Here is a 12,894-nt window from a genome sequence, read left to right as displayed (position 1 = left end):
TCTGTGCATCTGTGATGCATGGATTTGTGATCCAGCCCAATACATCCCTATAATCAAGAGTGCTTAAATAATGAAGTAAACCGATGAAGACACCGGAGCAGCAGCTTGTTGGAAAACCGCCCATCCACCTGAACCGTATTTTCTCATCTGTATTATGGCTGTGTTGGGGGAGACCTCCGGGTCTCTCAGGGTCCCAGAGGAGGATTCCGAATCAGAACTGCGCAGATGTATATGAATCAGGTGAAATTACCACACAGAGACATCTCTCTATTTGGGAGAAGCACAGTGCTCTTCTGACCCTTGTATTCAAAGCATCAAATTTTTAGGCCTCTTTTACACGTAAGTGAAAATCACGCACGTGTTTCACGGATGTGTCAAAGGTGCGTTTTGCCCTCAGTGTGCAAGGCCTACATGTGTTCTCCGTGATAACACACGGAGAACGGGAACTTTCTACTCACCTGTCCCTGGCGTCGCTGTCCGTGGTGCTGATCTTCGGTCTCCGGTCTTGCAGACTCCCCGCTGCTGCTGCTTCCGGCCGCAGTGAAGTGAATATTCAATTAGCATAATGAGCGGCGGTCGGAAGCAAGTGACAGCAGCGACAGAGACTGCAGGGCTGGAGAAGGCGAGTAAGGTTTTTTTTTTTTCCTCTCGAAGACACGTCTTGTCTCCGGTGCGTGTCACACGGAACACATCCGTGTTACGTGTGACCCGATGGCGTTCCGTGTGACACCCGTGATGCCGGAGATAAAACAGACATGTCGGCGTGAGAAACACACGGACACACACTCCGTGCGAAAATATATATGTGTGTCCGACACCATAGGAAGACATAGGTCTACATGTGTATGTGTCTCTGGTACGTGAGGACACGGACCAAACACGTACGTGTGAAAGAGGCCTTATACAGTTTTTCTGCATTGTCCCAGCCAATTAGCTTGGGTTTAATTCATTCCCTTATTTGAGCAACATTCTTTAGTAAAGCATTTCAGGTGTGTCTAGGCATAGACGAGAGTCTATGAATAGAACAATGTCAGTTACTTATTTGAAACTACAGATGAGTATCTCTTCTATTCATGAATGTTAGTTACTTATTCGTGAACTAAAACTTATTCTTCTTAGCCCTAAGCATAATTTGTTTCGGTTATACATTCCGTTAATATTTCAATTAGGTATATATGGAGTACATAATACATAAAGCATTCACAGGACAAATTATCTTATTATATTACACTGGATAAACTATTCATAGCCTAGGCCTTCACAGTTGCAATCCTTTTCCCGACCATATAAAATTCTGAGTTGTTCAGGCCACAAGACCTGAGGGTCAGTCTAGGATAATGGGGACAAGAACATACCGCCACTATGAAGTTACACGAAAAAGTCCTATAGGTGCTGACCATGGTGGTGGCAATCATCTTGAGAATTACTCTGAGAGGCCCTCTGGTTTGTGCAATAAATGTGGGGTCTTCACTAAAGACCCCCCCAATGACAGTACTATGACTTATTACTGGTTTTGTTTGGACAGTACTGTCTGAGTATTGATCATGTTTTATGGCATCGGCTCATTGATACCATGAATACCCTCTATTTGAGGAGTTGCTTCTATAGCCCTCGTACCTGTAGTTGCCAAGCTTCACCCAAATGATGTCCTGAAATCGTGGCTTCTTCCCCACTTGGCAGTCATTGCAAAACCAAGTGCCGTCTGGCATTTCAATATTCAAGCAGTCAGGATGAAAAGCAGCAGGACAGGACTCGCAGCACAGCAGACTCCCACCTAAGAGGCAAGGACCAGAAACAAAGGGTATTAGACACAACAGAGCACAACACATCCACAGCTGCAATGCAGAAGTATTGGACTTTCTGCATACGTTAATGCTATAATACACCCATCATTACAGTTACTTTGCGCTATAACATGCAATAGCCGTCAGGTCTTCTCATCCGATCTCAAAAGTCTCATGCAGCATTCTCACTTTGAAAACCCATTAGATGGCAACCAAGGAGGCAAAGAATTCAATCCGGAGGTGTGATTATTTCCCCCATTATTGCATAGGGAGATCGGCTATAAATTTAGGAGGTCTTAATATATTTAATACGTGCATCCCTCTTTTATCCCATCTTCAGGAGCACAACGCTCCCCTTCCTCTGCTAGCAGAGTTCAGACAAAAGGCATAACTGAGCCGCTGGCCCGAATTGTGCGCTCCCTCGTGCTACTAGCAGTGGCAGCTTTGCCTCCACAAAGGGTAAGGAACCTGGGATCATCTAGCAATTTGGACACCTTCAATGCTGCGCTCACAAGCTCTACAGCAAACAGCTTGAAAGCGCTGCACTCCTTTGCCTAGGAGACCGGCCACTTCTGACAGAGCTAAGCAATGAGCAGTACACAAAAAAAATAAATAAAATCTCTCTGTAGTTGACAACTGAAAAGATATTAAATACCAATTTACCTTTTTTTCTTATTTAAGGAGATGAGACAACACCTTAGAGTATTAATGGGGTTGTCCACTACTTTTACATTGATGGCCTAAGCTAAGAATAGGTCATTAACATCTGATCGGCCGGGGTCCAACACCCAGCACCTCCACCGATCACCTTTTCTCGGTGTCAGCAGCAAGAAACGCTCATTTCCGGAGCGGCTCCATCCTCTGATGGATATGCAGTACCTGGCCTCTATTTCCCATTGATTTGAATGGTAGGTGGATGTGCAGTACCCGGCCGCCATCAGAAAAGCAGCTCCAGAACTAAGCATTTTTGGCCGCCTTCTGCCGAGAAGAGCTGATCGGTGGAGGTGTCAGACCCCGGCCGATGAAACAGTGATGACCTATCCTAAAGGTAACTATCAATGTCAGAGAAGTGGACAACCTCATAAGGCTACTTTCACACATCCGGTTTTTGCTCTGCGGCAAAATACGGCGCTCTGCAGAAAAACCACAACCGTTATTTTTGCCGCCGGTTGCGTTTTTTTTTTTTTGCATAGACTTACATTAGTGCCGTATTGTGCCGCATGGGCTTGCGTTCGGTCAGTTTTTTGCCGCATGCGGCAGATTTAGCCGATGCCGCGGCCGGATGGAACGTTCACTGGCACGTTTTTTGCTCCGGGAAAAAAAAGAGAATTTTGTTTACTTACCGTAAATTCTTTTTCTTATAGTTCCGTATTGGGAGACCCAGACATTGGGTGTATAGCTTCTGCCTCCGGAGGACACACAAAGTACTACACTCAAAAGTGTAGCTCCTCCCTCTGAGCATATACACCCCCTGGAGAACCAGATCTAGCCAGTTTAGTGCACAAGCTGAAGGAGAATAGCCACCCACAAGTAAAAACAGAGCAAGAACCGGAACAACCGGAGTCTCTGTCTACGACAACAGCCGGTGATAACACGCGGAACAAGAAACTGCCAACAGGGAGGGTGCTGGGTCTCCCAATACGGAACTATAAGAAAAAGAATTTACGGTAAGTAAACAAAATTCTCTTTTTCTTTATCGTTCCTATGGGAGACCCAGACATTGGGACGTCTCAAAGCAGTCCATGGGTGGGAATAAACAGAAAAACTGAGAAGTAGGCAGAGCCTAACTTCACAAGTGGGCGACAGCCGCCTGAAGGATGCGTCTGCCCAAGCTCGCATCTGCCGAAGCATGAGCATGCACTTGGTAGTGCTTTGAAAAGGTATGCAGGCTAGTCCAAGTGGCAGCCTGACAGACTTGTTGAGCCGTAGCCTGGTGCCTAAAAGCCAAAGAGGCACCGACAGCTCTGGTCGAGTGTGCTTTGAAAAGCTTGAGAGGTGCACCGCCTAAGCGCAGCGGTGAGAGAAGGTCGTCCAGGTAAGGAATCACTGCCAACCCCTGTAGGTGCAGAACCGAAACCACTGCTGCCATGACCTTGGTGAATACTCGAGGGGCCGTGGCTAACCCGAAGGGGAGAGCCACGAATTGGAAATGTTCCTCTCCGATTGCAAAACTTAGCCAACGCTGGTGTGAAACTGCAATTGGCACATGCAGATAGGCATCTCTGATGTCAATGGATGCCAGGAAATCCCCTTGGGTCATTGATGCAATGACTGACCGCAGAGACTCCATGCGAAAATGCCGCACCTGAACATGCTTGTTGAGAAGCTTGAGATCCAGGATGGGCCGGAAGGAACCGTCCTTTTTGCGGACTAGGAAGAGATTTGAGTAGAAACCTCTGAACCGTTCACGGGCAGGAACCGGTACAATTAATCCGTTGGCCTGCAGGGATGCCACGGCCTGAGAGAAGGCGGCGGCCTTGGACAGGGGGGAGTTGACAGAAAAAATCTGTTTGGCGGGCTGGGAGAGAATTCTATCCTGTAGCCGTGGGAGAGGATATCCCGCACCCACTGATCGGAGACGTGTTGAAACCACACGTCGCCAAAGTGGGAGAGCCTGCCACCGACTAATGACGTTGCTGGCGCGGACAGATAGTCAAGAGGAGGCTGCCTTAGTGGCAGCAGCACCTGCGGTCTTCTGTGGACGCGCTTTTGTGCGCCAGCTGGATTTTTGGTCCTTGGCAGTGTTAGTGGACAAGGCCAAGGGCTTAGAAGACGACCAGTTGGAGGAACGAAAGGAACGAAACCTCGACTGATTCCTACCCTGGACAGGTTTCCTGGTTTTGGTTTGTGGCATGGAAGTACTCTTCCCGCCAGTAGCTTCCTTAATAATTTCATCCAGCTGTTCTCCGAACAGCCGGGAGCCAGCAAAAGGGAGCCCCGCAAGGTACTTCTTAGAAGAAGCATCTGCCCTCCACTCTCGAAGCCACAAGATCCTGCGGATAGTGAGGGAATTAGCCGAAGCCACCGCAGTGCGGTGAGAAGCCTCCAGCATGGCAGACATGGCATAGGATGAAAAAGCCGAAGCTTGGGAAGTTAAGGCAACCATCTGAGGCATAGATTCCTTAGTGAGGGAATGCATCTCCTCCAGAGAAGCAGAGATGGCTTTGAGAGCCCACACTGCTGCAAAAGACGGGGAGAACGAGGCCCCTGCCGCCTCAAATACAGATTTGGCCAGAAGGTCAACCTGGCGGTCTGTGGAATCCTTAAGCGAGGTGCCATCAGCCACTGATACAACGATCCGGGCTGAGAGTCTAGACACCGGGGGGTCTACCTTTGGTGAATGAGCCCACTCCTTGACCACCTCAGGTGGAAAGGGAAAACGGTCATCAGAACCACGCTTTGGGAAGCGTTTGTCAGGGCAGGCCCTGGGCTTGGTCACAGCGGCCTGAAAACTGGAGTGGTTAAAGAACACACTCTTAGTCCTCTTAGGCGAGGTAAACTGGTGCTTTTCTGCCAGAGAAAGTTGTTCTTCTGATACTGGCGGATTGAGATCCAGTACAGAATTAATGGACGCAATCAACTCACTAACATCCGAGTCACTTTCGGACAGATCAATGGGGCACATGGAGGTAGTCTCCGAGCCCCCAGTAAAGGCATCCTCCTCATCCTGCGAGTCAGCTTCTGAAACCGAGCCGCGGGACGAAGGAGAGGGAGCCCTGCGTCTCTTTTTAGAAGGACGGGGTCTGGGACCAGATGATGAATCCTCTGTGAGCTCCGGTCCTGAGAGAGACCTAGCAGCAGAGGCACCCTGCGACGGGGGCTGATGCATGCTCAGCAGAGTCCTGGACAGATGTCCCATGGAGTCGGCAAAAGACTGGGAGATAGACCTGGTTAAGGATTCTACCCAAGCCGGGGGTTCAGCCACAGGAGCCGGAGCAGTCTCAGAGACCCCTGGGGGTGCGATTTCAGGCTGAGGCATCGTCAGGTTAGAGCAGGCATCACAATGTGGATAGGTGCTCGGTTCCGGCAGTAGGAGCCTACATGCAGTGCATACTGAAAACAGCTTTGGAGCCTTGCTCCTCGTGTGAGACATGCTGCTGGAGTGAGGGCTCTGCCAGAATGACCCCCAGAGAGTATATACAGAAGGTCCACAACCAGAGGTTGTGGCTTACCAGACCGCTGGAGCGGTTTGTGTGCCCTCCAGATCCCGAAGCCCGGACTCCCAAGCACCTCAGCAGGGATGCTGCAGACCAGTGGTGATCGCAGGGAAAAACGCTGAGAAAATGGCCACCGGAGTGAAGAGAGGGGGCGGGACTCACTCTGAGAGCGGGATCTGGAGGGCCAAAGAGATTCACAGGGGAGGAGACATGTACTCAGTGAGGAGTGTCTCTCCCCTTTGTAGAACGGCCGCTGGGCGGAGCCGCGCTGTCCCTCTGCATGAATGACATGCGAGGGCAGTGAAACCGAAAGTAGGCCTCCGGCGAAGCCGGGGCCTAAATTTGAGCGGTGCGGCCGGCGCGCAGGCACCATCGGCGCGGTTCTCAGGCGACAGCCAGAGAACCCGCCGGAAATGTCATAAAAATCACTCAGCACACTCTCCCACAACAATAAAGTACAAGGGACCCCCATATATAAATGTCTCAGGTACTTAGCTTGCTGAGACGCAGGGTTCCCAGTCCCTGGGGATAAGTGCTCCGGTCCAGCAGGATCCTGAAGGGCTGCGGATGGAGACCGGTCTCATGCCAAGCATGGAGAACCGTGCTGGCTCCCACTTCAAGCTAGAGCCCGAGGGATGGTGAAGGAGCACGGCATGTAAGGCTCCAGCCTGGGAATCAACCTTAACAGCACCGCCGAGACAGTGGGGTGAGAAGGGACATGCCGGGGGTCCAGGCTTGGACCCGCTTTTCTTCAAACTCTTTCCAAAAATGAAAAATCAGATGAGAATGCATGTGTGGATGTATGCCTCCTGACACAAAGCGATAAACTGGCTAGATCTCGTTCTCCAGGGGGTGTATAAGCTCAGAGGGAGGAGCTACACTTTTGAGTGTAGTACTTTGTGTGTCCTCCGGAGGCAGAAGCTATACACCCAATGTCTGGGTCTCCCATAGGAACGATAAAAAAAAAAAAAAAACGCATCGCGCCGCATCCGGCCGCTGCGGCGCATTTTTCAATGCTTACCTATGGACGCCGGATGCGGCGCGATGCGGAAAGAAGGGAATTTTGTTTACTTACCGTAAATTCCTTTTCTTCTAGCTCCTATTGGGAGACCCAGACAATTGGGTGTATAGCTTCTGCCTCCGGAGGCCACACAAAGTTATTACACTTTAAAAAGTGTAACCCCTCCCCTCTGCTATACACCCTCCCGTGCATCACGGGCCCATCAGTTTTGGTGCCAAAGCAGGAAGGAGGAAACTTATAAATTGGTCTAAGGTAAATTCAATCCGAAGGATGTTCGGAGAACTGAAACCATGAACCAAAGAACAATTGAACATGAACAACATGTGTACACAAAAGAACAGCCCGAAGGGAACAGGGGCGGGAGCTGGGTCTCCCAATAGGAGCTAGAAGAAAAGGAATTTACGGTAAGTAAACAAAATTCCCTTCTTTGTCGCTCCATTGGGAGACCCAGACAATTGGGATGTCCAAAAGCAATCCCTGGGTGGGTAAAGAATACCTCGATAAAGAAGAGCCGAAAAAACGGCCCCTTCTTACAGGTGGGCCACTGCCGCCTGAAGGACTCGCCTACCTAGGCTGGCGTCTGCCGAAGCATAGGCATGCACCTGATAGTGTTTTGTAAAAGTGTGCAGACTCGACCAGGTAGCCGCCTGACACACCTGCTGAGCCGTAGCCTGGTGCCGCAATGCCCAGGACGCACCTACAGCTCTGGTAGAATGGGCTTTCAGCCCTGAAGGAATCGGAAGCCCAGACGAACGGTAGGCTTCAAGAATCGGTTCCTTGATCCACCTAGCCAAGGTTGACTTGGAAGCCTGCGACCCCTTACGCTGGCCAGCGACAAGGACAAAGAGCGCATCAGAACGGCGCAGGGGCGCCGTGCGTGAAATGTAGAGCCTGAGTGCTCTCACGAGATTAACAAGTGCAAATCCTTTTCACATTGGTGAACTGGATGAGGGCAAAAAGAAGGTAAGGAGATATCCTGATTGAGATGAAACGGGGATACCACCTTAGGGAGAAATTCCGGGACCGGACGCAGAACCACCTTATCCTGGTGAAACACCAGGAAGGGGGCTTTGCATGATAGCGCTGCTAGCTCAGACACTCTCCGAAGTGATGTGACTGCCATTAGGAAGGCCACCTTCTGCGAAAGGCGAGATAGAGAGACATCCCGCATCGGCTCGAAAGGTGGCCTCTGGAGAGCCGTCAGCACCCTGTTAAGATCCCAGGGTTCTAGCGGACGCTTGTAAGGTGGAACTATGTGGCAAACCCCCTGCAGGAACGTGCGGACCTGCGGAAGCCTGGCTAGACGCTTTTGAAAAAATACGGAAAGCGCCGATACTTGTCCCTTGAGAGAGCCGAGAGACAAGCCCTTGTCCATTCCGGATTGAAGGAAAAAAAGAAAAGTGGGCAAGGCAAACGGCCAGGGAGTGAAACCCTGATCAGAGCACCAGGATAAGAAGATCCTCCAAGTCCTGTGGTAGATCTTGGCGGACGTTGGTTTCCTGGCCTGTCTCATGGTGGCAATGACATCTTGAGATAACCCTGATGACGCTAGGAGCCAGGACTCAATGGCCACACAGTCAGGTTGAGGGCCGCAGAATTCAGATGGAAAAATGGCCCTTGAGACAGCAAGTCTGGTCGGTCTGGGAGTGCCCACGGTTGACCCACCGTGAGGTGCCACAGATCCGGGTACCACGATCTCCTCGGCCAGTCTGGAGCGACGAGGATGGCGCGACTGCAGTCGGACCTGATCTTGCGTAATACTCTGGGCAGCAGTGCCAGAGGAGGAAATACATAAGGCAGTCGAAACTGCGACCAGTCCTGAACTAACGCGTCTGCCGCCAGAGCTCTGTGATCTTTGGACCGAGCCATGAATGCCGGGACTTTGTTGTTGTGCCGAGACGCCATTAGATCGACGTCCGGCGTTCCCCATCGGCAACAGATCTCCCGAAACACGTCCGGGTGAAGAGACCATTCCCCTGCGTCCATGCCCTGGCGACTGAGAAAATCTGCTTCCCAGTTTTCTACGCCCGGGATGTGAACTGCGGAGATGGTGGAGGCTGTGGCTTCCGCCCACAGCAGAATCCGCTGAACTTCTCGGAAGGCTTGACGACTGCGTGTGCCGCCCTGGTGGTTGATGTACGCAACCGCCGTGGCGTTGTCCGACTGTATTCGGATCTGCCTGCCCTCCAGCCACCGCTGGAACGCCTTTAGGGCCAGATACACTGCCCTTATCTCCAGAACGTTGATCTGAAGGGAGGACTCTGTCGGAGTCCAGGTTCCCTGAGCCCTGTGGTGGAGGAAGACCGCTCCCCACCCTGACAGACTCGCGTCCGTCGTGACCATGTGAAGGCCTAGGTTATGAATCGTTTGTCCAGTATGATATTATATTATAATAAGATTAATCTGTATTTTCTATGTTTTATGTATTGCTTTTTACATATACCTGAATGAAATGTTGCAAGGATTGTAAACGTAAACCAACTATGCTTAGGGCTAAGTAATGAGTTTGCAGTCTCATAAATAAGTAAAGTGACATTCTTCAATGTCTTCTTCCAGTCCTTGGAAAACCGGTTAGACTCATGATTAAGCAATATTCTTGAATAGACTTTCCTCTCTTCCCAGACACACCTGAATGCCTTAAAGGAATGTTGTTTTACAGGACTGTCCAAAAAGCTGTATAAAATGTTATGCTTTTGAATACACTGGCAGAAGACCCTCACTTCTCCCAAATAGAGACACGTTTCTCTGTGTGGTCATTTTCCTGATTCATATACATCTGCGCAGTTCTGATTTGAAATCCAAATCCGTGACCCTGAGAGAGACCCGGAGGTCTCCCCCAACAGTTTGGCGCCCAACGTGGGGCCCCCATAAGGACACCCCGATACCTGGACACCCCGATACCTTGGACGTCACGGACCAGGACCTCCCTCCGCTCCAACAGGCCTGATCAACCTACAACCCCGGTGAGTGTTTGCATATTGTGTATTCACTGCCGATACGGTTGTTCTTGGAGAGGAGGGGGTGACAGGCCTTGTGTCCCCATCGGAGTTAAAGGTACCCGATAGTGACTCGGCGGTGGTGCCCGCTGGGGGCCCAGTAGCTCGAATCCTACCCTGTGGTGTGGATTTCAATTGTCACAAGGGATCCGGAGGATGGATTGTAGGGAGTAAGAGGGCAGCAGTTGGATATAGCTGGATAGACTGACCCGATCCGTAGTTTGAGGATACGGGGGGGATACCCGTGATCGAAGATAGGGATTAGGACAATAAATTGGTACAGCTGACCAAGTCCGGAGGGCGGGACATTCTTGTATGTGACATTTTTGTACGTCCTCCTCCTTTCACGGGACACCTTTGTTTTTACTTAGCTGAGGGAGCTAGAGTAAGGGTGGAACGCCCAGTGCCGGCCGGACTGTAGCGTGCACCATATAGTCTTGAATTAGTGTAATCCAACTGCCGCCAAGACAGCAACAATGTTTAGGTGGAGAAAGAAGAAAGTTGAGAAGCCGGAAGGATCACAGAATGTTATAGAATTAGTGACAGACAGAGAGGGAAAGAAAGTTGTGCGCCATGCCTTAGAGATTTTTAAGGTGTTAGGTTTGCCTAGGAGCGGACGGCTACAGCCGTCACAATGGAATGCGGCGCTGAAGGGAAAGAAAGGAAAGTTGAAAGATAAAGGATTATGGGAGGATGCACAGGTGTTTGGTAAAGTAGCGCAGATGTTGCAGTCAGAAGGATATGTTGAAATAGAAGAAGAAGGTGAAGGAGGAGAAGCTGTGTTTTATTATATGTTACCTAAATCCGAGAGCAGGGTAAATGAACATGTGGGGTGTTTTGTTGCCACTGCTGCCCCGCTACGCCAGTCAACCTTAGGGTTGTTATTGGACATGGCTGTGCCCCAAGCAGGTCAAGACACCATGAAACCTGCCACATCGACACCCCATATCCCAGCTCCTATATCTCCAGCAGCGCCCTCCATAGCTGGCCATGCCTCCCAGTTAGAGTCACTGCCCCATGCCTCCCCACCGGTAAACCCTCCCCCTGTTCCACCTCCCATAATAACCCCAACACCAGCCCCCACATATCCGTCGGTCCCGGTCGGAAAACCGCCCCCATATGACCCGGCTGGTTGGACATGTTTTCAATGTGGCTGTCAGAACCCAGGTTGGAGAGACCTTTGTTATAGTTGTGGGGCACACCGTCCACACCCTGGCCACAAACAGGTTCCCACATTCCCAGTTTTAACAGCAGAAGGCGGATATTATGTGCCCCCCCACAACAGAGGATGGTCGAGCAGACTCAGGAGTTGCGGCCCCTACCTCTGCCCTCGGCCCCTCCCGTCCCTGTAATGCCGTCACTCCCCCCACCAGCCAGTCTCACGCCACGCACCCCGCCCCCGGCTCCTTCCTCCTCGGCCACCATATACCTTCCCCCAGGTGACCCTTCTTCCCCCGGGACACATAGTGAACACTACTCCGAGCGATCCCGGACCCGTCTAGAGGTCTTCAATTCACGATATGCCCAGATACTCACTACGCCCTCGGGGGCTCAGGTTTTGTTCAGGATAGGCACAGGAGATTTGTTGTCACAGGAGACAGGAGTGTATGTTAACCCAGCTAATTCAAATTTGCATCATGTTGAGGGACTGGCCCGGCAAATGGTTTTACAGGGTGGTCAGACTATTCAGGAAGAATCAGAGGATTATGTCGGACAATATGGTCGTGTTGAGCCTGGTCACATTGGGGTAACTCGAGGAGGTGCCCTCCCGGCAGATTATATTATTCATGCTGTAGGCTCCCGATTTGATCCTTTGCACCCCCAGAATTCTGACAATATTCTCAGGGATTGTATATACCGTTCAATTGTGTATGCCTCTGAGTTGAGTCCGACTATCTTGTTCAGACGAAGTGTCTCCTTCCCTTTGATATCTGATGGTTTGTTTGGGTTTCCTGTGGAAAGAGCTGTGAGGACTATTGTTGACAGTATAATGTTCACGGTCAAAAGCTCAAATGTACACCTTGAAGAAATAAGGTTGGTTTTGTATGGTGAACTTGCGGCACATCATGCAGTGGCAGCTGCCCAGCGTGAGGGCCCTGTATTCTTGCCTGCTGCTCCACAACTCCCGGTTACAACAGAATCAGAAGCTCGCTCTGAGTTTGATTCCGATCATGAATCAGATGATGAGCAGCCCTCCCCACCTCCTAAGTATGTTCCCTTCAACCCCACCCAGTCAGCAGCATTGGTCCATCGTCTGCCCGACCCAGAGACTAATCCAATGCATTTCTATAGGGAAATGCTCCAAATCTTCCAACTATACTCTGCGGCCCAGAAAGATCTAGTCAATCTTACTAAAGTTAAGGCGGGAGACAGCTTCTGGCCATTGATGGAACCCCACCTAGTGTTGCCCACGGGAACTGATGATACTACATACCAGAGCGGCCAGCAGTACTGTGCCGTGCTTAAAAGGTGGGCCCAGGATCAACTTGCAGATCAGGCCACCAGTTTGAAAGATGTAGTGCAAGAAAAAGGTGAATCTGCATAAAAATATTATGCTAGACTGCAGCGTGTCTTTCAAGACCTGGGATTCACGGCCACTAATAAGTCCCAGGCCTCCCTTCTCACTAATGCATTTATAGAAGGTCTCCAGTTAGATCTCAGAGACACTGTTATGACCACTAGACCAGAGATAGTGAACCTTCCAGCAAAAGATGCTATATTGGTGGTAAAAAGTTTCCAAAAAAGTCTGGCCAAACAGGCCCCTGCCCCAAAGTCAAAACGGAATGCCCCGGTTTTAGTGTACACGAACCCACCGGCCCAGACCATGCCACCCCATCAATCTCGATACCTTAATCAGCCCTACCCAAATTTTGGGTGGCAACCCGAATATTGTCCGCCAGCTCAGTATCCACACCAACAGCCCTACCTTCAAAACA

The 12,894-nt window shown here is 50.6% G+C and overlaps 1 protein-coding gene across 1 annotated transcript in view; it reads right to left on the bottom strand.

Moving 5' to 3' along the window:
• Positions 1–12,894, bottom strand: part of NSD2 (nuclear receptor binding SET domain protein 2) — a 235,518-nt gene that overhangs the window by 69,986 nt on the left and 152,638 nt on the right. Inside the window, exon 15 of the mRNA XM_075346808.1 lies at positions 1,618–1,774. Within this exon, the coding sequence (XP_075202923.1) occupies positions 1,618–1,774 (157 nt within the window). The remainder of the gene's footprint in view (positions 1–1,617; positions 1,775–12,894) is intronic.

Source organism: Anomaloglossus baeobatrachus, chromosome 1 (assembly GCF_048569485.1).
Source record: "Anomaloglossus baeobatrachus isolate aAnoBae1 chromosome 1, aAnoBae1.hap1, whole genome shotgun sequence".
Classification (NCBI taxonomy): domain Eukaryota; kingdom Metazoa; phylum Chordata; class Amphibia; order Anura; family Aromobatidae; genus Anomaloglossus; species Anomaloglossus baeobatrachus.
Note: the sequence above shows the minus strand (reverse complement) of the source record. Positions and strands in the feature narration are given on the sequence as shown.